The sequence below is a fragment of the Polyodon spathula genome, chromosome 9, assembly GCF_017654505.1.
Source record: "Polyodon spathula isolate WHYD16114869_AA chromosome 9, ASM1765450v1, whole genome shotgun sequence".
Taxonomy (NCBI): Eukaryota; Metazoa; Chordata; class Actinopteri; order Acipenseriformes; family Polyodontidae; genus Polyodon; species Polyodon spathula.
This window is the reverse complement of record NC_054542.1, coordinates 515,636-540,358: the sequence shown is the minus strand read 5'-3', so window position 1 is coordinate 540,358 and position 24,723 is coordinate 515,636. Positions and strand designations below refer to the sequence as shown.

At 36.5% G+C, this 24,723-nt stretch overlaps 2 protein-coding genes across 3 annotated transcripts; both read left to right on the top strand.

The window, feature by feature from the left end:
- Positions 1-2,298: 2,298 nt before the first annotated feature.
- On the top strand, positions 2,299-11,573 carry LOC121321352 (serine/threonine-protein kinase Nek3-like). 2 transcript variants are annotated; one of them, XM_041260251.1, is made up of 16 exons: positions 2,299-2,503; positions 3,483-3,614; positions 4,051-4,144; positions 4,987-5,084; positions 5,313-5,396; positions 5,697-5,764; positions 5,923-6,009; positions 6,632-6,686; positions 7,027-7,227; positions 7,458-7,533; positions 8,280-8,323; positions 8,454-8,484; positions 8,705-8,857; positions 9,423-9,557; positions 10,867-10,984; positions 11,398-11,573. In XM_041260251.1, the coding sequence occupies exons 2-16, from the start codon at positions 3,498-3,500 to the stop codon at positions 11,474-11,476; spliced, it is 1,440 nt and encodes a 479-aa protein (XP_041116185.1). In that variant the 5' UTR covers positions 2,299-2,503; positions 3,483-3,497; the 3' UTR covers positions 11,477-11,573. The 2 variants fall into 2 exon arrangements, with proteins under 2 accessions (XP_041116185.1, XP_041116184.1); XM_041260250.1 differs by having other exon boundaries at positions 8,454-8,553.
- Positions 11,574-13,643: 2,070 nt separating this feature from the next.
- LOC121321155 (retinoblastoma-associated protein-like) lies at positions 13,644-22,434 on the top strand. Its single transcript, XM_041260055.1, has 5 exons — positions 13,644-13,990; positions 15,559-15,679; positions 19,363-19,466; positions 20,557-20,691; positions 22,410-22,434. Exons 1-5 carry the CDS (start codon positions 13,875-13,877, stop codon positions 22,432-22,434), a joined length of 501 nt encoding a protein of 166 aa, XP_041115989.1. The 5' UTR covers positions 13,644-13,874.
- Positions 22,435-24,723: the final 2,289 nt, after the last annotated feature.

The following is a 24,723-nucleotide window of genomic DNA, read 5'->3' as shown; positions in this document are numbered from 1 at the left end:
GACTTCACTGTGCTTCTGGGGATATTCAATGCCTTGGAAATGTTCTTATATCCTACCTGATTGGTGCTTTTGAAGAACCTTATTCCGGATTTGCTTTGAACGTTCGTTTGTCTTCATGATGTAGTTTTTGTTAGGAAATATCCTAACCAACTGTGGGACCTCCCAGAGACAGGTGCATTTAGCCTGAAATCATGTGAAACACCTTAATTGCACACAGGTGGACTCCATTCAACTAATTATGTGACTTCTAAAGACAATTGGTTGCACCAGAGCTTATTTAGGTGTGTCATAGCAAAGGGGGTGAATACTTATGCAATCAATTACTTTCAGTTTTATATTTGTAATTAATTTAGAACAATTTTATTTTTCGCTTTGACATTATGGACTTTTTTTGTGCTAATCAGTGGCAAAAACTCCTAATTAAATCCATTTTGATTCCATGTTGTAACACAATAAAATGTGGAGAAGTCCAAGGGGGGTGAATACTTTTGAGAGCCACTGTAAATGTTTGAAATACAGCTCCAGAACTGCCAGACAGCAGTGATTTGTGACTACTGAGCAAATGTCATTTCTTAACAGAATGAAAGAAATTACATTTACTCAGTAAATCTCGGTGTCATGGAATCAGCATCTATCCCAACAGCAAATCACAACAGTTCCATAAACGTTTTCTTCTTGTGAAAATCTAAACCTTTATACTGTCAGCTCTGCTTCACTGCCTGCTACACTGTTTGTTGATTCATTAAAAACGTGGTGTTTTTGTTCCAGACTGTCTGGTAATTGAATAAAACTACTGGGAATTTACAGGACAGTTAATTGTCACATGATCACATTACACCTCACCCCCACCCTGCTGATGTCATTTTCAATATATGCCCAATTTAAAGCTGCAGTGTCTCATCAACATATTCAGTGATTTATTGGTGTCTGTTTATTACATTTTTTTAGTTTGGTGCATTCTAATAGAGTGGATGCATGCATCTTTGTCGAACAGTTTACTGAAAACTAAAACATATTTCATCAAAGCAATAATATACACCACAGCAAAAACATGGGTGATAATTAGCAACATATCTTGACATAAATGCCCTTTTCTTTACACTTTTTTTATAGCTATATGACCTCACCACAGTTTAAATACTATAATTTACTACCACTTCACGCTATGAAGCTGTACACAGCTGCAAGTTAGTTTGGTTTTAGCAAATTCTGCTTCTCCTTAATACACTTTATCTTGACCAAAAAACACGAACCACTCATGCTCCTTAAAATAATATATTATGATTGATCCTATTTGGAAGCATTTAAATGTGCATGCCCGACCGCTTACTTGTTTCACAGTGAACTACCATAAGCTAAACCGAAAACGGGTCCCTACTGTCTGACATGTTGAATATAGAGAACCCATTCATCACAGTCCTCCGAAATAAACCGTTAGTTGGTAATACCAGATATTGTGCTTCTGTGCTTGGATACATGCATCAGTTCATTTATTTGTATAAGATGCATGCAATATATTATATACCAGTGCGTTCAATAAGCAGAGCGCTTTTTTGTAGCGCTGCATTTAAAGCTAATTTTTGGGATGGAACGAGCAAAATTCCAGGTAGCCTGTGTCCCAGGTCACGTTTTATTTTAATAATACTAATATTAACTGTAATAATAATAATAATAATAATAATAATAATAATAATAATAATAATAATAATAATAAAGTTATTCACTCACTCTCCCCTTAAAAAAAAAAAAAAAAAAAAAAATACTGTGCAGGGGTAGTAAAGTAGTCATCCCTATCTTTAGTAACGTATGTGGCCAAAGTTTATATTTATTTACAATAACATTTATAAATGTGCGCAGCCATTACAAAACATAAGACGGTTTACTTCTTGTACGTGTGAAAACGTACGAAAAACGTCACTTTTTTAATGCAAACAAGATTTACACATTAACAATGACTACAAGCATAGGCAATAATGTACTTAACACAGATATTTTGGTCAAATGTGACCGCACACACGAGTAGTTCACCTCTGTCATTTGACACGCCCACAAAGTCAACTACTGAGAGTGATCGCTAACGTTACGGAGCGTTCAATAAAAAACGTTACAGAACAGTCTTTAGCGCTCTGGCTATTGAATGATCCCCAACTTTCTTTGTGTGGTTCAATGCAGCTGCAGTGTCAGGATTTGCACAGATGCCTGTATCTATGGCAACATGGCAGCCTCCCAATCTGTGCAAGGGACTGCAGATTAGTGTGCAGAGAAACAATACATATCCCACTATGCAACACGGGTAGGTTCTTTGACTTCCGTGTTATTTCGATTGAAATAAATAACTACCAATTTCGAAACAGTTCTGGAACTAAAAAAGGATAATATTTTGAATATGCAGAATATTATTAACCTTTGTGATTCAAAGTCAAGCACGCCAGGAGCCGAGTTTTCCGGTGGGGTTCTGCGGATTTAAGAAAGCCAGGCAGCTTTTCTTTGAAGATTTACGGTGGTGTGTACAGTATGCATCCAACCTCAACACAGTATAACTATACCGCTTTTTCATTTTTTAAAACGCAAGCACTTGCTTTGAGTTATTGCTGACCGCAATTTGGCGTGTTTTGTTTTGCCATGTAATTGTTATTTAAATATGTAATGCTGTAAAAACAAAGCTTACATCACTCTTATTCTTGGGCGTTATAAGTATTCTAAAGCAGTGTTACGAATTATTGTTTAGTAAATTTAGTATATATTGTATAATTATATATATATATATCTATATATATATATATATATATGTATATATATATATATATATATATATATATATATATATGTATAAATTATCACTGTGTAAATTGAAGTGTAAGTTTTCTTTCTTTCATGGAATTAACAATCTTTATCTTCTATCACAATGGCAATGGCATATAGACAATACAGTTGCACAAGGGAAATGTATTGTAAGAACCATTGGTAATCTTTAGGGTACACCGGCATAATTATTGTGGTATAACTACTGTGGCATTTTTCAAACATCTAAAAGAGATGTCATGTTATATCAACTGTGCTGTTTTTTAACTGGTAAGGCTATTTGATTATGTTTAAAGATCAAGAAGCAAATTCTGATGATCATACTACATACCGGATAAGGAGGGAATAAAACAAATAGATAAGTTATAATCACCAACCTATGGAGACAAAGGTCACTTTTCTACAGTACACCCCTTTTGTTTTCCAGACTTTGTTTTCACTTTGACTGTGTATGGTGTTTTAGCAAGACTACAGTGGAAACTCTTTTTTGTTTTTCTGGGAAGGGGTGCTCAATCTTCAGAAAAAATCCTTGCTGATGACTGGGCAAAAATAAACTTAATGTTTAACTAAATAGCTTTTAACTAATCAAAAGATCATCAAAATGTTGAACTTTTCTCCTTCACCTGAGCAACACTAAAGAAACCCAATAGCAGCTAGTTGAATGCAATTTGTACTTTTAGGTAAGCAGCCTGAAAATGGATTGTTACACAGTCTTGAAAGTTATCAGAGAAGGGTCCTTTGGACAAGCTCTGTTGGTGCAACCCACGAAGGAAAGTGAAAAATATGTCTTGAAAGAAATTAGGCTGCCAAAGGTAACGTTAGGATCAGTTTTTATTTTTAGCAACAGTTTTTTTGCAAACCCATCACCGTCAGTACTCTTTAATGTCTTTATAAATGACAGCCAATGTGGCTTTCCCATAGTAACGTACATTTCACAGTCAAATATTACACCTCGATGTGTGTTTACCACATTCTTCCATAGCTTTGATTTTTTACATTACTCAAGGGTTCTTTTTAACTATAGAAACACATGCCTCTGCCATTGAAAACTGCATAACAATATAAAATGAGTTACAGTAGGTCTTGTTTGAAAGGGATTTAATTTAAGAGCTCTTAGGTATTCTCAAGTTGTTTATTTCTAGTTGGTTGTGCTGATGATAACGTATAAGGCTGTGTTTATATTTTATTAATGTGACAAGTAAAGCTTTAACTGCTTATAGTATTCTTCTTTTTAAATGTTCCATTTAGACTCAATCTGGAATACAGTGCTCCAGAAATGAAGCAATACTTTTGGCTAAAATGAAACATCCTAATATTGTTGCCTTCAGAGAATCATTTGAAGGTAAGCCATTTGACCCTCTACTTCAAACCCTCAGGGGTCTATTTTAATGATGCAAATGATTTCAGACCTTAATACTGCCATTTAGAATGATAAATTAAACCTATCTTGAAGTGTATTTTCAACAGTTAATATGTAGCGTTTAACTCCCTCTTGTTGGTACATCTTGCATTCAGTGTTGGGTTTATTGTGTGTATTGATTCACATCTTTTAGTTGGGTGCTCTTGTACAGTATTTAACATTTGTGCCCGTTTACTCTAGAATTAAGTTCCAGGTTGTATATAGTGCCTTTAAGTCAAACTTTATAAGCTTAAAATATGTATTTTTTATTTACCCTTTGCAAACTGGAAGTGTATAGTTTTTTTTTCATTGGCTAGCATGTAAAACACACTGAGGTCCATGTTGTCTGGTGGTGAATGCAGTGGGAACATCCACACTTTAATGCATCTGTTGTATACAGCATAATAATACAATTGTCAGTTTACCATTTCGTTGTGGTAAAATTCTGATTAAAGGTTAGGATTAGGTTTATGTATAGATGGTACTAGAATTGTGGATGTTACTGGAAATGTATTGCCCAGTTCATTTATGACCCATGAGGTGTGAATACAGATTTCAAAAGAGTCGGCAATATATTTACAAATATAACGCTACGATGCAGACAACACGGGACACGGCAAAGGTAATGGAATTGATATCTTGCAAACGTTGCATGGTTTTGTGTAACGCTTGTTAACTTGTTCTCGTAAATGGACTGATGCAGGATTACAGAGACTGAAAGGAGTGCAGAGACTATCTAGGTTCATCTAGAGTTAGATAGTCTCTCTCTTTTCTTTCTCCTGTAGCTGAAGGCCACCTTTACATTGTTATGGAGTTTTGTGCTGGTGGAGATCTAATGCAAAAGCTTAAATGGCAGAAAGGATCGCTATTCCCTGAAGATATGGTAAACAATTACAAATTTTATTACCAGATGCCTCTCTGGTCCATGTTAACTTCTTTATTTTAATATTCCTCAGACAAACACTTCAATAAAGAAAACTAATGTGGTACTGTAACAGCCCAGTGCAGAGAGGCAGATGTTGGTTTGGGATTGACTGCTTATTGACACATTTGTTTCACATATTTTGTCCATTCTCACATTACTTGAATTAACTTGAACATTTATTTCCAGATACTAAACTGGTTTACCCAGATCTGTCTTGGTACAAAGTACATACATGAGCAGCGGGTGTTGCACAGAGATCTCAAATCCAAGGTATTTAAATATAACTACATCTAGGAGTCTGTTTAATTATTCAAATATGTAATGCTGCTGCCAGTATTTCATTGACACTGTATTAATGCTGTATGATTTATCACCCAATAGTGTCTTGTCTCTAAAGAGACTGAGCATGCTGTTTGGGGGGGCGGGGTATTTGGGGCTTTTTGACCAGTATTTTTTAGAGCTCATAAAAAGGTTATACTCTGCTACATGCTGATTTATGGCAAGTGCATATGCATACACAACCTGCAAAAACTGAAACGCTACCTTCATTTTTTGCTTTGTTTTATGCAGAATATTTTTCTCACAGATAAAGGAACAATCAAACTAGGAGATTTTGGATCTGCCTGCATTCTGAACAGGTATGGAAATCACATTTTTAAACTGTTTTCTGCAGGTTATGTGCTAGTGCATGGGAATACATGCATCTATTATATTTGTAACATCATGAATTAACGTGTTGCATTGTACTGTTTTATTTATCCTGTAAACGGTTCTTGTCATATCCCTCATTTTTTAGTCCCGAGGCCTACGCATGCACTTACGTTGGAACTCCTTATTACGTTTCTCCAGAAATTTGGGACAGCAAGCCGTACAACAATAAAAGGTAAGTGCCGAACATGGCACAACTTTAGCTTTTTAGAAAGATCACTGTTGTTTTGGTTCTTGAGATGCAGATCCCTTGTTATGTACTATAGTGGAGGTGCCTGAGTTTGACATATATTTCTCGATTGTCAATTTGTGATTAAACTTGTATGAAACATTATTTATTACAAGTTACTGAGAGATACTAAGGAAGTGCTTGTCCATCTGTCTAGGTCTGTATACGCTGGAGGTCAAAGTGATCTACTTTATCGTGATACTGATCGCTCTGTTGTCTACTATGGCCATCCCTGTTTTTTTTAATTAATTACCTAACAATAAAAGTACTTGGTGAAAACAATAAGAAATGGCCTTTCAAACCGAAATTGAATTTTATTTAACTTAGAGGTTCTGAACCAAAGGACAATTGACTAAAGTAATTGTTGCTGCTGAGGATAATAATGCTGTTATATACCAAAACAAATGTTTTTGTCAGTGAAGACATTTTTAAAATGTGTGTCTAGGTATGATTTTAAACTTGATCGCTTGATCCAGTTTCAAGATTCCCAAGTGCCTGTAAGCTTTAGAGGGCTGTTCTGTTCATAACTCATTGGGTGAAGTAAACAACGTGTGTGTTTTACTTCCAGTGATGTTTGGTCTCTTGGCTGTGTCCTGTATGAGCTCTGTACCCTGAAGCATCCTGTAAGTTTCATGAATTTTACAATCTATTATAAATAATGTCATCAGATCTAGCCAGTCAGTGAGCTGCATAGCATTCATGAGCTGGATATCATTTGTTAGAGGACCGTGAATAGGGGCTGCATCAAAACACCGCTCAAAAGAAGTTATAAATTGTAGCTGTTGGTAAAACCCACAAAAATGTAACTGAAGTAAACTGAAGTTATTGAAAATGTGGGCTTCTTTATAAAACAACTTCTCAACACCTGGGGATTGTATTCACAAACAATTGTGGGTAACTCAAACAGTGTAAGTGTTATGCCTAATTGCATTTTTACCTTTGCCTTTTTCTTTGTAATACCAGTTTCAGGCCAACAGCTGGAAGAGTCTGATCCTGAAGATATGCAGGGGGTCATACCCACCACTTCCTCCTCACTACTCCTATGAGCTCCATTACTTGATAAAACAAATGTTTAAAATAAACCCAAAGGACCGGCCTTCTATCAGCAATATTCTCACCCGGCACCGTGTGTCCAAACTCATTAAAAAGTATTTACCCCTTGAGGTATGTTTCTACAAGTAGCTCCAACAAAAAGCAGTGTGTTGGAGGCAGAATGCCGATACATGGTCGAGCATAGACACAGTGCAAGTCAATGAGAGCAAAATTCCTTAGGTCTGCAGGTCTGAGTTTTTAATTGTTTAGTCATTGTTCAAAATGTATGGTGCTGTTTGCCATTTATACAAAAAAATTATGAAAAGAAAGTCCTGAGCCATAGTTCCTGCATTGTGTTTCAGGTATTTAACGCAGTGGAATGTGAAAAACTGGAAAGGAAACCTGAAAATCCCAACGGAAAACTTAAAGCAACAACAGGTATTCCAAAAAATAAAGATACGGCTTGTTTATTGACTTTTACACTGGGGTAAGAAGAGTGTTTTTGTCTTTGATATAGAATTACAGCAATGTATTTGTGTTTTATCTCAGGCAACTACAGTAGAACCAGTAGAGTTACGAAAACCACACTTAATGAACTGACCACTTTCACCCAAAAGTATGCAATCACTCCACCATGCATGCAATGCAACTAGATAGGCGCTCCTATAAGCAAAAATCACTGCACCAACTGTAACCAGGCAAAGGTGAGGCAGATTTCAAAGCAAGTTTGGTCAATTTTAATAGGAACATTTTATTTTTAAACAAAGCACACATGTTGGATTTTATTTTTAAGCCAAAGGAGGCTGAGTGACTGTTTAAATCCTACGTTTAAATCTGTGTTTTTTCTTCAGTTACAATTTCAATAGTAGCTTAAGTTTTCCTTGTTCTACTTAAAGACTTAAGAACCACAACAACATGAGTATTGCATTACTGTGCTGCATCCTTGTGTTTTTCTTCAGATTGAGGGTGTAGATAGCAGGTGGACACATTTATTAAAACCATTGAAAACTTTGTAACTCTGAGGTTCTACTTAGTTCCAAGTTGCTTGCACTAGTTTGGCAGCAGCTGTCTCAGTAACACTGAAGCAACTTGCATGGGCCTCAGGTTTCAAAATCGACGTCCCAGTTTGAAATTGATAACTGACACTTTCAAAATGTGAATGCATTTAACTTTTTTCCTCACAGGTCCCCCAAATGACCCTGCACATGACACAAACACCACCATAAAGGTATTAAATAACAATTTTATCAATGTTGGGAATTGCCTGTTAACTGTTTTTGTACTGATACAGTTTTTTTTTTAGAAAGTTTTTGAAATGCTTTACAGTCAAACACCAACTCTGCTTTTCTTTTAATCAGAACGAAGAGCAGGTGAGCAAGTGGAAAAAAGGTGAGGGTGAAAAGGTCGCCTGGATTTTGAGTGAGAAAACCCTCGAAGAAACCACTTCCGAAATGGAAGGTAATACGGTTTCTTAATTAAGTATTGCTGATACCCAAAAAATCAAAGACATATACAGGTACCCACAACCCCATGCACTGAAGTATTTACTTTTTAAAAATCTTGTAGTCATGTGTCACAATGGTGTAATACAAGATCTTTATGTTTCTAGTGACCCCAGCTGGACCTCATGTAATATTCCCTGAAGCTTCAAAAGGCATCCCCAGAAAGAAGTGGGGTGAAGGCCCCTCAGATAGTGTTCTGCACACCCTGGAGAATACAGCACTCATTTCATCTGGAACAATGGAGCCTGCGCACAATGCTGGTATTAATACAGTCGCATCTGTATCCTCATACTGAGGTAGAGGGAGTACAAGGAGCACAGACACCTATCCGAGAGAGTGGAGTGCAGTTCAAATGCCTCACAGAATATACTTAAAAACAAGACATTTACTATTTTAGTAATTAGCTAGTGTTTCAGCTTTCACCTTCTTCAGATAGCTTGGTAGCAATAGCTAGGTAGACTGATGTTGTTTAAGTTTGAATGTTGCACAGGGACTTAGACATTAACTTTGAAGAACACTGTGATTTAGACAGATCTGAGGTAAAATGATGCATTGTCTTCCAGGTTGAGTCCATGGGAAAATAAAGTCTTAACTCTGTGAATCCAGAAGTTTTCCTGGCTATCGAACATGTTAGGATTGTACACTTTTTCTCTTAGAAGAATCTTCATATCAATATATTTTAATAAGCAAAACCTCCTCTTATGTTATCCATTTACTACCAATTGTTTTTCATTTTACCCCAAAAATGTGCAATGGGAAATGTCAAGACGAGTGCAGACATTATTGCAGTAACTGATTCTTTGCTTGTCTATGATTTCCACACAGGAGGCGATGTGGTTTATTGCATCAGTAACAATCCTAGGAAACAGTGGGTCAAGGAATCACCAGAAAAACTCCTAAATATACTACAGAATGCAAACCTGAATCTTGCCTTTAAAACGTATATCATACATAAACCAGGTGGGTTAGAAATGGAAGGTCCCATTTATGAAATATTTATGGCTTTGCATAAATGCAAACACATTTATCTGTGATATCTTCATACTGCAATGTACAGTACTGCATAAAGCTTATTATTATTGATTTTATACCTGATTATTTTTAAAGATTGAGAAATATGAATAAATATATGTTTTGTAAGCATATAGCTGGGGTTTTAATCGATTTAAAAGCTTAAGATTAATTGCAAGTTAAGTTTAATCAATTACATTTTTGTTAATTGATTAGTCATGAATTCCGTTAAGTTTAGTAACCTCAAAGACAAAAGAGCATTTTAGTGAATACAGCTACATAAACAGTTGTCCTGATATTTTTAAATTTGTTTGGATATACTATAAAAATTGGAATAGTAACAATACTGTACTTACAAGTGTGTTAAATTATTAATTCACGTACTCCCACCAAAACTATATGATCTGGTAACTTTTAATGTATGGTGTTTCAACCTTACAATCAGAGAACTGTGTGTTATGCATTATTAGTATCATTCCTTCGAATTTACAATGCCCTCAAATATAAGACATAGCCCAAATTTCCCACCATCAATTTGAGGAAAAAATAAAACATCAAATAAACATGTATTTACAAAGATACAACCTCAGTTGCGCCTCAATGGAGGCAGTCTGTGGCTGTCTGCTGTCACATGGAGCATTACAGTTATGTGGTCCTTTCATGTCCAGTCATGATTACTCACACCTGTTTTTCTCCCAGTTTGTGAACTGTGGTATTGCTTAGCTTGTCCAAAAAATACAGGGGTCTGGTCAGCATTTCTGATCTGTCCAAGCTGGTACCCTTTGTTAGAACTGAGCCTAATAACGAAACGCTGAAATTGTAAAAGCTTCTCTTCAAATTCCTCAGGAAGCTAATGATGCTTCTTTGACAATGGCTGCCTGTATGTCATGGATGATTCGAGATCAGATAGTAAGGTTTTTGTTCGTCTTTTCTTGGCATCTAGTCATGTGGTTGTTTGTGTACTCAGGTAGTCATGTCTTTTGTTGGAGAATTTAATACCATCATCACTATACTAGAACTTAAGACGTGGGCCATTTTTGAGAAGAAAAATCATTTAAAAAGTACGTCTTAAATGCAAAGGAATACGGTAATTTTTTAATGTAGAAGTTGTTTTTTACTTAATGTTTTGGGGAGGTTTTTACTGTAATTCCATATCATATGGTACTTCTAAGTTATATGAGGAATTGATTGTTTACATGCTGTAATCTATTCCAATTTAAAGGTAAACCCCTACCTATAATTTTTTCCCCCCATCAAGATTCACATGAGTTGCTCCATGGTCCCTTGTCACATGTGGGAGCAGATGACACTGATGGTGACATGGAAGAAACTGTAGATTCAGCCAGGCTAGAGCCACGATCTGATGATGAGGACACGTGAGTAATTCAAACAAAAAAGTACTGATGTTTACAAGTCTTTGTGGCTAGAGGGTTTGGACAAACAGACATCATATATAGGTCCACATTTGTGTAAATGTGCAGATTAGTTTGTTATTCAAAAAGCACCCCTAACGTGCCCTGTAATATATTAAAATTACACTAGCTTCTTCAAAGTTGGTTGCAAGATAGCAGATCTGACAGACACTGTATGATGGAGGGCTCGGTGTAGGTGCTTTGTTGGCATTTGCTTCTGTATCCAGTAAGTCTTGAGTAATAGTCAAATATCTCTCCAGAAGGACTATATATTTTTGAAGTTTAATTATTTGCTTTATAAGATTTATTGATGCATTTTATGTATGCATTTGTTTGTATTCAACACTGAGGACAGCTTTCTTTTTTGTAACTTTCAGTGACTTTGAAGAAGAATCAGTTTTCGATTGGGTAGCAGAACTTGAGAAGATGGTGGACAAAAGCCAGCACAATAATTGAACTAATGACCTAATATTAATGAAGCTATTTTACTCTATGTAATTGTAAATCAGTGTTTTAGTTGCATATTGAAATCTTATTTATGTTTTGTTTTATAATGACAGATATTTATTAAATTGTGTTTTTGGAAATACTATATGGTAATGTTTTTACAAAAGTATTCAAATAGCTATGGTCATGTAAAATTATGTTGTAAGATTTTTTTTTTCTCTTTGTATGACTTTGAATAAACTGACTTTTCCAAACTCATAATAATTAAATAATGAAAATGTTGTAGAAATAACTGTGGTTATCAGGAGAATAATTGTGTTCTGGTTATGCCTTTTAAGATTTGTATGGAAAGGATTTGCACAGTAGAATCATCATGTGATCAACAAAGCAAATGATAAGATGAGTCTCATCTGAAATGTCTTATAAGGCTGAAGACCCGATTCATTAAACTCTGAACTGAGAAAAGGCATATCAGGGAAATATAAATTGATGCAATAAACAGTGCAATTGTGTATTTTTTAAATTATTTTATTTTGGTGCATGAACATGTTATCAACCTTTTTATCCCAGCTTATGCTGGGATGCACCGAAGCATTTTATATATTACATAACACTGAGCTACTGCTTTCTATGAACAATACTAGGTTTCAGAACAAGAACTCTTACATGCAACTCACCTAATTTGGTTAATAAACTGTATGACAAGTGGAATTGCTCTGCTGTTCACTTTCATATTTAGTGTTCTTCAACACAAGGGTATCCCTTGACTTATGTACGCCCTGTAGTTATAACCAAAAATATTTTCATATCACTTATTAGCATAAACAAGAAATAAACAAACACATTTGATCCTGCCACCACTACTCAGATTCACTTCTTGTGCAGCAGGTATAAGGGCCACGCCTGCACTTTACACTAACCTTGCTGAACATTGAACTATAGGTGGTGTTCAAAGTCCAGAACACTAAACTATTACAGGAAAAATGATAAGGAACTTGCAAGAAATGTGTTGTGCTAAGAAAGATAGTACATGTTTGGTTTCTGTTTTGCTTCCAGAAAAGCTTGAGATGTTAGTCTACCATTTCATGTAGGAATGATACGTCTCTTTGCCTCTTGATGTGTGTTAGTGCAGGCATGTTTCAGGATTTCTACAGCTATTGTGAAAAAAACAACAAAAAATTGATCGCACCCCTGTGGACAATTCATGCAGTAAATTTCGGTCAAATATTGTTCTGCAATAATCTAGTTCTGGGGTTCTCAAACTTTTTTTGCTAGGCCCCCGTTTGGAAATGTTTTAGGCTGTGACCCCCCCTACAATAGGCATGCAACCCCCTTTTTGGGCCGGGACCCCCAGTTTGAGAAAAGCTGATCTAGTTGATGTGAAGACGTTCAACTTTGTACATGTTGAATTGCCGAAATCAGTCCGTTTGTTTCAACTTCTAATTCCTACTGGTCACCACTAAATCGGTTGCTGAAATTTTCAGCAGGGACATAGAAGGTAATGGACTAGTATGTAAACAGACAACGAAAATACACTTCACCCTCAGCAGAGAATTAGGCCGATAGTGAACGCCCAACGAAATCTTATATTTAATGACAATACATGGTATATAGCACTAATCTGATCTACGCATAGCCACCATACAATTGTGTTGATTTAAAAAAAAAAAAAAACGGTCCAAGGGGGTGCAAATGTTTGGCCCGCTGTAAAGCTGTAGAAAAACATACACGTTTGATTGTACTGAAAGTAGCTTAGGCAAAGTGCAGTTCACTACAGGTTCATCACATGCTATAGTATAAGATACTGGAACTAATTTTAGATCGATAATATGCTTTTCATTAGCCTCACAGTGTTTGTAGCCAAGCAAAAGCATTTTAATTATTGTCATTTGTTTATTCCCCCCCCAAGAAATATGCTTTCATGAAATGTGTTTCTTAAATTAAGTTTATATTGTAAACCTTTACAAACAAAAATCTACAACGATATCTGTGAAGGTAACAGCAACAACGCAAGGATACGTTAAAAGAAACATGTACAAAAACATTTACATTGAACTTTGCAATTGACTACACTTGATAATGAAAAATAAAAGTACAAAACCTACGCTTCTGCACATGGCCATGTCTATACGGCCACTCTGCTGGGCAAGACTCCTCTTGTTGTTTTGGGGCCGGAGTTGAGAGGAAATGACTGTAGATGCGGATGTGTCGTAGCTTTCCCGCGGTTTGAGAGGTCTCTGATTCAGTTCATGCTAAAGGAGCGCTGTGTACTTTACCTGGGGGATTTAAAACAAGAAATAAACAAACAGTTTGATTGCAGCGAAACGTCAACCGGTGGACTCATACTGCAGTGCTGCCCTTACAAGAATCATCAGATCATCAGCTCATCAGCTCATCAAGTGATAATATGCCCCCCAAAAGCCAGAGAAGAACAGCGGCGGCTACTGTAATACAGGAGATGGAAGATAAACAGATGGACAACGGGGGTAGTCCAAACAAGAGCAACGAGCTTACAGCCGAAAGGTAATGGATGGATTAATTAAATATTGCTTTCATTGTTGCCACGATTTGTCAGGCGGTCTGTCATATAGGGAGGTCGATCAGCGTTACCTTTTTTTTTTTTTTTTTTTAAGATGGGGTCATAGTTTAAATGAGCCACCTGTGGGGCTTTAAACAAATAACGGTGCATTTGGTGTTTAACGTCATATATATTTGTGACCTCCCTAATGTCAAACATGTTTTACACCAACATTGAATGTGACTCGCTGTTTTTATAACACTAAAAAAGCACCAATATTCACATGTTGCTTGAAGATAGCAAAACTTTGGTCGACGTTGGTCTTTATGACCTCCGTGATATTGAGCTAAAGAAAATATCTAGAGACATAAAGACGGCTGTTAAGTTTGTGTTGCTGAAAACTTCGAATTAGAATCTGTTGTATCCAGTAACTTATTGTGAACAATATTTAAATATGAATGTTTAGCACTGACGCAATGTAGTGACCGTCAATTAATAATAATTTCCTGAAAATCACAAATTCTGTTGGGTTTCATGTACACATGGTGGCTGAGATGGTATTGGGTAAATGGGACTAACACATGTATGAATAGATAAAAACAGAAGTTAACAAATACTGTTCAGACTTGTCTGGTGGCTTTTGAATCACAAGACGGCGTCTAACTTTTGAACAGTGTCTGCGACTTCTGTTATATGATTGTATTACTAATGTGTACGTACCCTGTGACCAGCAACTTGTGGATTACCCTGTATATTCACAGTCATTGTCGAGTTGTCAGAATGCAATAGAATGTGTTTCCAAGTCATTTTACTGCTGCACCACAGCATGCTCTACATCAGAGATTGCCTGTAGCCTCTGTGTGATGTAGAATATTCATCATCTGTTTTTGTACATACAGTAAGACACACAATCGGAAGCTGATAAAATGCAGGAACTGGTTATGTGTCATGGTAGCGTGAAACTTAGCATTACTTTGGGATGTAATGATGCTTGGTGTATTGATAATCTGTACTAGAAATCCTGTTTTTCTACTGTTGAAATGAATAGTTCCACACCTACACCTGATCTAATTATTGTTTTCTTTTTGAAAAATAGTCATTTTATGCTCATATTATGACACAAGCAGCCCATCAGGCTGTATTGTATAGGGAGATCATGCTGTATCATGACATTAGTGTATTGTTAACACCACTAGTGTTGAGAATATTTGCCATAAGTTATTGTGTGTCAGGTTCTGGAAATCTGTGGTGGTGTCTGGTACAGAAGACCATCTGTGTGTCAGAATTACTTTTGTCTACTGCTGTTTCTTCAAGCATCTTCCTGTCCTTGTTGATGTACAGATACAACCAATGTGGGAGACAAACTGTTGTTTTTAAAAGACAACCTTCAAAACATTGTATTTCTTTCATTTAAATATAGTTTCCTTTTAAGAGACGCTTAGGCTATAGAATACTGTCTCAAAATCTGTGTAACTCCAGCTGTCAGCAGAGAAGGAGCTCCTTTTCTGAACTTATACATGCATATACAGTATTTGTAAAAGTTTTCAGTACGATTGTATCGTTTTCTTCTCAGGCATAAAGACAAGGAATCTGACTTTCTCACACTGTGTCAGAAGCTGAAGGTGACGGACGAGGTGTGTGATCGAGCATGGAGAATATGGGAGACAGTGCTGTCATCGGGGGATATAGTGCCGGTAAGTAAATGTTCTTGCAGCCAGGTTTCTTGAAAGGACAAACCAGCTCAAGTGGACCAAGTTATGGAGAGATGAAGGCTCAGAAAATTATGTAAAATCATCAACTCTGCCTCTTACTAAACAAGATTGTCAGTGATGGTCATCCCTCCCCACTCGCCACTAGAGTGTAGATTGAAAATTAGAGACGTCATCAGTAACATGAATAAGTAGCTCACAGTGACCTATATCCACTGTGTGCAGTAATGGAAGGTTGACAGAGATGGATTGCCGTAGGTCACTGTTACATTTTGCACCAGTCCTTGTTTTCAGCACAGACCAAATTGTGACTTTGGAACCTGTCGGTTACACCCTTGGACCCTGGAATTCCTAAGCCTTGATTTTATGTTGATGGTTTTGAGAGATCAAGACAGGCCTCTAGGATAGTTGCGCACAGATGCACAATGTATGCTGAAGGATCTGGTCAGGACCTGAAGATTTTCTTCCAGCAATCATTTTTTTGGAGCAGAGATTGATAAACATTCTCATGTCCGCATCATCTGCCACCGCCACAGCAGCACCCCCTGTCTCTCCCCTCTCAAGTAGCTATTTTAACCCTTAACATCCTGCATTATGGGGAAATATACAGCTTTCATTAGCAAAGCAGTTGCCCACAATTTACTGTTTACCTTGACTTTTGATGTAACACATCCTTTGCATGTGTTAATTCCCATGATGTTAATCGGCTAGTTTTGCATTTATTTGCTGCATCATGATGATGCATATGTAGTCTCCTGTTTGTACCCCTCCCCTCTATTTCAAACTTAGAAATAATGTTCAAAGCATTTAGTTTGACATTGTATTTGGTAATATTTAGATTGTCCTCTTATTGTTTTAGTTATTGTTACTAGTTGTTGGCGTTCAGAGTTAAAAACAAAACATACTTTAGTAATAGTATACAAAGTGCTAATGAGGCACAGTCAGTGACATTGTTTTAAAAGAATGATGTTTGCTGTGTAACCGTGGCGCGTTTCAAAGCAATACAATAAACTGCAGTGATTTTCTGCTAGTTAGGCTATTTTTTGCACATCTGATTGATTGTCTTGTCAGATTCAAAGTGAAGTAGAAATATTAAGCTTAGCTTGTAACATTTCTTAATGAAATGTATAGTTATTTGGATGAGTTAAATAGCCATTATAGTTACATTCTTTTCAGCTGAAGTTCACAACAATTTTTTTTTTTTTTTGTATTTGTATTCCAGAATAACCCCTAGTTACAATTTTTGTGCAGCCTTGGATACCAAAGTACTTGCCTTAACATGTCTGAGTACAATAGGAATCACATAACCTCCTTGGGCCCCCAGCTTTCAAACTGGTTCAATAATGCCTCCTATACACATTTGAACTTGATATAACCTGTAGTGGGCTAAGTATATTTGTATTTTGACTAGTTTAAATTGTAATAATTGAATACCTGTTTTAAATTCAAATCACATAGAACCCAACCCTTCTCGAAATAATCAGACTAGTTAGACCACGTTTCTAGTGAATACAAAGTAACAGTTTTTTATTAGAAATAAAACTAAATAAAGGAAAAATTAAATTAAAGGTGCAACAACTAAACTAAGATAACACTATGTAACACAATTTTTGTTCCTGGGTAGTAAGTGTTATTTCCTAATTGCTTATGCCTCAAAAGTATAGAAAATGGCTATTATTCCCCACAAACTTTGCTTTTGTGACCAGGACAGTGATATTTAAAAATATCACTATTTCAAATGGGAAAATGGGCAAATGTGTGTCTTTTCGTTCACATAAAGTCAGAAAAAAAACAACATATGAATCCAAATTAACACGTATTTATACTAAAGTAATACAAAAATGACTACAACAGATTTAGAAGTGAATAGTTTTTCGAGATTTCCGATTATACTGTAAATACATGGTGTAATACAGAAAGGAAGAATGAACTAAACTGAACAGTACACTAGAATAGTTATCTCGTATTAGAGTGTCGCAGGCTGGATCTCCAGGTTATCACAGTTCAAAGACTGGTTTGTATATTGGAGCCTTGGATTTCGTGTGAGGAGCGTCGTTTCAATATCGCGCTCATGTTTTTGTAGGTCTCTCTCTACCCCTGTGATTGGATAGTTTAGCTAGTTTGGGCAGTGCCTGAGCCCACCTGAAGTGTTTTTCATTGGTTGTTCTCATACCGACGAGGTGCCTTGTTCTCCATTGGTCCCCTATTCTGCCCCCTGACGGCTGGATTTATGACATAGACTGGTTCTTGTCTTAAGTGTGAATTGTCTGGCTTGTGCTGCCGAATGAGTCATTCAGGGAACGTGAAGATAAGCCATGTGTCCAGTATTTAGTTTACGACTCTTTTTAAAAGCATTCTTTGTCAGTGGGGGAGTTGGTGACCAGAAACCAAGAAGACACAGAGAATGGTTTAAGACTCCCCGCTGTATATTCCAATTCTGTTACTTTCATGCACAGAATTATATGATGACCCCCCCTTGACGCTACAAACCTTACCAAGAGCTTAATTTGTGCAGCACTGAGAATTATTGGCTCAAGGTATAATGTCGTTGTTTATTGAAACATCACGAAACATGTTAATTGTGCTGCTGGTTTCAGGGTCTTTACTACTTTGGATACTAGTATCTCCATCTTACTCAATCCCACTGTGCTGTTCAGAAACTATTAAACTCGATGTGGAGCAAACTCTTATATAATTAACAGATTTCAGGTGTCCCAATGGCTACTCTGTGTTACTCTCCAGCAACATAGTGTACTGGAGAGAGTCCAATAAAAAACAACCAGCCTTAAAGAGCCCTGAGTCTGTTAACCTATTTGAATATTCATTCATTTTAAAAATGTTATCAAAGCTATTATATGTAACGCTGTTATAAAGTTGAGAAATATCCCGGAAGTAAGAACAAGTTGTGAAGGCCTTGCTTAACCGTAGTGAATTAACTACACAGGAAAGTCATACAGAAATGCCATACAGGAGGTACGGTTAAAGAAATACAATAATAATAATAATCCCTGCCATTGTCGAGTCTTAGAATTGCCTTTGAGTATATGAAGAAAAGTTTGTTAGGGTTAGTGCTGGCACAAATCCCCAAACCACAGTGTTCTGAAAAATATAACGCTACAACTGTTTAAATAACATACCTGTAACTGTTCTTTTCATTGTTACCATCCTGACAACTTTTTACACTTAGAACTTTAAAGTCTGTTTCAAAGCTGTTTTTAAAATGTCTGATCTAGTGCACCTTTAGTGTAAGGTTTATTGCCCATATTTCAAACGGGTAACAGAGCAATAACGATCCATGATGTGGTACAGAACAGAAAAGCCAGAGCACTTATGTTGTGTGTTTTTTTTTTTTTGGTTTTTTTGTTATTTTTAGTCGTTCTTCCCAAGGTGATTTAGAGGATAGATCTCAAACTCCAGAGCACTAGAGCGGTCATTTTGAAAAGAGCTTTGAAACAGACTTTAAAGTTTGTAAGTGTAAAAAGTTGTCAGGATGTTAACAATGAAAAGAAAAACTACAGATGCGCTATTTAAGCAGTTGTAGCAACACATGGGGATGTGTAACACTGTTTTTCTTTGCAGTATTTTGTGAGCCCCTGAATGTTGAAAAGGAGCAGGCCTAGTTATCTATATTGAGCACATTCTAATTTCTTCATGTTTTTCATCCATAGGACACCAACGTAAAGCACTGGGGAGTCTGTTTGTTCATAGCGGGAACAGACCTGAATACAATGACGTTTACATTCTCAGAGCTGCAGAAGAATATAAATGTGAAGTAAGCATCATCTCATGGTTTTAATATTAAATACAGATGTTCATAAAATGTATTAATTATTTGAAATTTAGGCCCAGGAAACCTGGTGGCCATTGATTGCGCTGGTGGAAAAAATCAATTGATGACTTAAATCGATTTTATTATTTATTTATTTATTTTTTAAATGATGGCATTTTTTTTGTAGTACCGTAGTTGTAGGTCTACAGTACCTCCACACTGTAAATTTAAAGATGTTGGAAATGGTGGTTTGTAAATGGTTGCATACCAAACTAAGTTACTCAATCTTAAATGCATACATAAATAAAGCAAATTATTTATCATTGTAGCATCCTCTAAATGTGAACTACAAGAATTTAGCGATGGAGTATTCCAGAGAAAAATTCCCCTTACTCATCCTACCCATTCTTTTCCTTCTTTGATTTCCTCTTTCTGTGTCAGTCCAAACACACACAGTTGTTACTTAGGACTACTTTGCTTTTTATAGTGTGTTCAATTATTAAAGTTCCTGATTGCACCACTAAATAAACCTGGTTTCAGCGGGTCTTAACACAGTGCTCAATTGTCTATTTGGGACCCCTTCATTAGAATCGCTTCAGCCAATATGTTAATGATGGGGCAGGCGCTCTATAACGGGGCAAGGCAAGTCTTCAGAATTCCATTTCGCTGTGGTATTTTTTTTTTTACATCTTCGCTCCATTTATGTGCCACAGAATTGGAGACAAGTGACGTTCACACTTGCACTTGCATTTGCACTGTGATCAGAATACAGCCCTAAGAGTTTTAGTTAATAGACAGTAAGATGATTGTGTCAGTAACATTTTTAAAACATTAAAAACTTTTTTAAAAACTTTTCATGTATTTTACTTGAGAAACTATATAAAATAGGTAGTAACTGAAAATTATTTAAATCAATAATTAAAAAAAAAAAAAAAAAAAAATCAAGTTATTTTAACTCTTGATTTAAAGCAGCCACCCCTGCCACTGACCCCACTAAATCATCGCAGTTTCTGATTGAAGCTGCCTGAGGTCCTGAAGCTGTAGCACTATATTTCTTGGAAACTGAGTGTGGGTTCTTTTTCTTTTCTTGTAGTGTTGCCTACTTCTTTAACCTGCTGAAGAAGACGGATGTAAATATGGACATTGTAAGCACTAAAGTGAACACAGCCGTATCCAGGCTGGAAAACAAATATGATGTACATCTTGCACTGTACCAGAGGTTTGAGAGGTGAGTGCTGTTAGTTTGTAGAAATAGTTCACAAAAATAACTGCTGTTACAGTTTGTTTATGTAATTGAGTTAACATCAGTCAAGGATGGTTTTAACTATGACTATAAATGAAGTATTAGAAATCAATCACGGTAGAATCCTGTTTTAATAAAGACACGACATAATGAATCTGCATATAGGAAGCAACCCTATGTGATACCTCTTCTTTTTTATAATCAATATTCAAAAACATATATAACCCCACCAGGGATTCGAAACGGAACAGGAACGATAAATGAAAAAACACTACATTTTTCATGGAACAGAAATGAAAAACAAAATGTGTTTATTACGGTTTAGTTTTAGTATCGGTTAATAATGTTTTCTTTTTCGTTCCCTTTCAGTCTGTTCTCGCTGTCTCTTTCTATTGTTTTCAAGCCTACAGTAATTTGAACAAAGTGTTTTTCCCATGGTCTTGCACCTCGGTTGTCAACGGCAAAGCATTACATCACAGCCAGCTAATGGCAACATTACATTTAGCTTGCTTTTTCGGAGCAGCCAACGAATCAAATAGCACTATGTTTGACTTCAGTTTAGACTTCCTCTTTGCGGTCAGCTACATGCTGTATCCATGTTACGTATTCAGTCTTGTGTTCACTCAAAATAAACAGGTGTGGTTATTAACTTATGTTATGTACACAGAAAACAAGCTTTAAATATGTGGGAAGTGAAGTAAGTTAATAATCAGAGGTTTGCTAGTTATATTCCGGGATATTGTAGGAACAATTAAATAATTGATCATTTAGAGTTTATCTGGGTTGATTAGTTCTCTTACTAAAAATATTTAATCAACGTTTTTCAAAGATTGAGGATTTACTATGAACACACACACACACGCTAGACACAAGGACTGTTTAATCAATAGTAGTATTTTATTAAGTACACAAATAATAAACAGAAATCAGAAAAGTCAGAAAGTAAGCCTCTAAGCACAAAACAAGTCAAAATCTTCCCTGCATTCATGCAGCTAGCAGGGCCATTGAAATATGACACCGCCTATCTCCTCACACACAAAGCAGCAACTTCAGCATACCAGGCAAGCTGTGCCTTAGCTAGTAACCTGCTCACACACGGCTTAAACTGATATGATGCAGACAATCTTGGAATATATCACATTGAGCTTATTAATGGTATATAGATTAAGGATATAGCAAGTTTATTTTTAAAGAAATTCATACAACAATATGAGGTAGATTACTTATATTTACTTCAAGTTTCACAAAGTTATTTCACACACAAAGTGTGCAAACTAAATAATTAACAGTTCAATTCTATTTGAATGTGTTACAGTTAATTTAGTTCCATGAAAGGAAAATGCAACTGGAATTATACTCAGTGGTTCCATGAAGCTTAGACTTTTGGTCTGCTGGCTTGGAAACTCAATCTGTTGAAGTGTCCACTACAAAAACTCTCCTCTCGGCAACAAAGTCTTCAATCCCACATTGGATCAGATTCAGCAACAAAGCTCTCAATTCTCAATAGATTCAACATACAGCTGCAGCAAATTCTTCAGTCCTCGGTATAGGATCCACAGCAGCGCCCGTCCACTCTGTCCTCTTCACTGAATCTTTAGCTACGCTGGTAGCATGGCACAGTTTCCTTTGGATACTGTGGTTTTAGGTGTACAGCAGACCCAGACCGGTTTGTCTGATAACAGTCTCTGTAAGTCTTACGGCAGGTCCTCCAGCCGGGATGCAGCTTGAATGCAGCTTGCTTCCTCTTCTTGGGTCCGTTAAGGCAAAGCCACGTTTTGGGTCTGTTTTTAGGCAGAGTCCCGGAGTTGCAGCTGCACTTAGCAGAGTGAAGGCACCTTGTTTAGCATTTGATCTGGAGCACAAAATGTTTAGTTTTGCTTGGATATTTATGGTCTTTTTCACTCTGCTAAATAGCCACTTTCAGGAGATCATTTGTGTATCTTGCATCTTTAAACTCCCAGTCCTTTTGCTGTTTTAATGTCCTTTTCTACTGTGACATCACTAGTTTATGTCTTGTGTCAAAGTGATTGTTGTTGCAATTGGGAATTATCTGTACATAATTCAACTGTCATTTCAGCCTAATCCAGTCCAGGTGCCACCTAGCCCCGGTCACCTTGTTCAGTAGGTGACAGTTTAGTATGTGTACAAGAAAGATGCTCTCTTAAGACACAGCAGTTCGCCCTGTTTCTCAAAACACACCGTTTTTAATTAAATAATCCAGTTACATTTCTAATACACGTACATGTATTAATGTCATATTCGGGGAATATGTCCCACAGTATTAAGAGTTAAGGCATTTTACTGTTGCCTTGAGAAAACAGCAATGTTTATTGTATATTGATTTGATTGTTCAGTGTTTCATTTTCATTTATGATGTCCAAAAGTATGTATAAAAGTTGTACTTGTTACATTTGTTGTATGTCCTACTTCTGTTTAAAACAGCATAGCTGTGCAATAAGAAATATGTAGGTTATGGTAAATATATAATGCTTTGAAGAGATGTTTGTCACGTTAATGGAAATATACAGCAGATTAGAACAAGTGAAATATTATTTTTTTTAAGTCTAAAAAACACATCTTGGACCTTTATAAGAAAAGTTCAATAAATTTTGTGGGATTCAACTTTTAGTTTTCTTCTTTTCACCGACAACTCCCTAAGCTAATCATATTAAAGTTATGTTTTTGAATGTAAAGAACGTTCAATAACCTTACATTTCTGCATTGGGTGGCTCTAGTAACAGTTGTACAGTGTCAAAAATTTTGTTTAAAAAACAAAACAAAAAAAACAATTTGTTAATAAGAAAGTTGCAACGGAGCCGAACCGAAATTTTCTGGAGCGCATCCACTGCTGCTCTGAACATTTCTAATGGAGCTCAGCGCATATATTGGTTGAGCTGCATGGCTGTGAACATCTGTGTACGTTGCCGATGGCTGCCTCCTCTGTTTGAGTGGTGTAAAGCTGAGGCAATACTTTGGGAAGCAACGTTTGCAGAGGTTACTGGCAAACATAAAAGAATACGAATAGGAAGATGTGAAAGAATGTAAGAAGCTTTTTTAATACGATTTGAAAAAATGAGAAAACATTCCTGTGTCAGCCCCGATGGTTCAAGAGAAAGTGATAGATATCCAGTTCTGTCTTAAGCCACAGCGGTGTTGGTGGTAACTGAAGGTTACAAGCCAGACCAAATCTACAGCTGTGAGGAAACTGGACTTTTTTTGGAAGAAAATTATGAATAACATAGTTCAAACTTGAGAGGAACAATTAGCTTTTGGGTTAAAGGCAGCAGAAGATCCTGTCTCATTACTGTTGTTTGTGAATGCAGCAGCTCTGAAGACGTAAAGCCTCTGTAGGTCAAAACGCCCACAAGCGCTTAAGAATGTGAGTTTAACACATCTCCTTGTCACAGGGAGGCCTAACAAATGACCTTGAACGACACAAACCGTTTTTGATGAGTGGTATGATAAAGAATTTATACCACATGTAAGCAAATTTCTCCATACAACCAACTTGGCAGAAAAGGCAATTTTAGTACTTGTCAATGCAACAAGCCATTCTCTATCCCTCAAAGACTACAATGAAAATGTTTAAATAGTTTATTTGCCTCCTAACACCACATCTACTATACAACCTATGGACCAGGGTGCAGTTGCTTATCTTAAAGGATTAGGATATTGCTCAGATTTGTGATGCAGGGGAGCTGTATCAGAAATTCTGGAGCCTAATAGATGAGAGATATGGTGTTAGAGCTGCTGCTGCATGGGAGGTGGCACCTCAGTGGTGTGTGGAGGAAGTGGCCAGCCTGTGTTTATCATTTTCAAGGCTCTTCTGAAGCTGAACCCACTGTGATATGCAATGAAGAGCTTGTAGGGGCAGCAAATGCTTGAATCTTATTACAGCAGAAGATATGGAGGAACATTGTAAAATGCAGAAGAGTCGACAGCCACCAGGTGGCAGTGGTTTAATTCTCATAAACCCTGCCCGGAGAAGGACAGCTTCACAATTCTTGGACTGGAACT

Excerpts from the sequence above, each read along its gene's own strand:
- LOC121321352 (XM_041260250.1), top strand. The coding sequence starts at position 3,498 with ATGGATTGTTACACAGTCTTGAAAGTTATCAGAGAAGGGTCCTTTGGA. Across the intron at positions 7,228-7,457 it reads AAAAGTATTTACCCCTTGAG|GTATTTAACGCAGTGGAATG; the intron begins GTATGTTTCTAC and ends ATTGTGTTTCAG. Across the intron at positions 8,324-8,453 it reads ACACAAACACCACCATAAAG|AACGAAGAGCAGGTGAGCAA; the intron begins GTATTAAATAAC and ends TCTTTTAATCAG.
- LOC121321155 (XM_041260055.1), top strand. The coding sequence starts at position 13,875 with ATGCCCCCCAAAAGCCAGAGAAGAACAGCGGCGGCTACTGTAATACAG. Across the intron at positions 13,991-15,558 it reads AACGAGCTTACAGCCGAAAG|GCATAAAGACAAGGAATCTG; the intron begins GTAATGGATGGA and ends TTTTCTTCTCAG. Across the intron at positions 20,692-22,409 it reads CTGTACCAGAGGTTTGAGAG|GTCCTCCAGCCGGGATGCAG; the intron begins GTGAGTGCTGTT and ends GTCTTACGGCAG.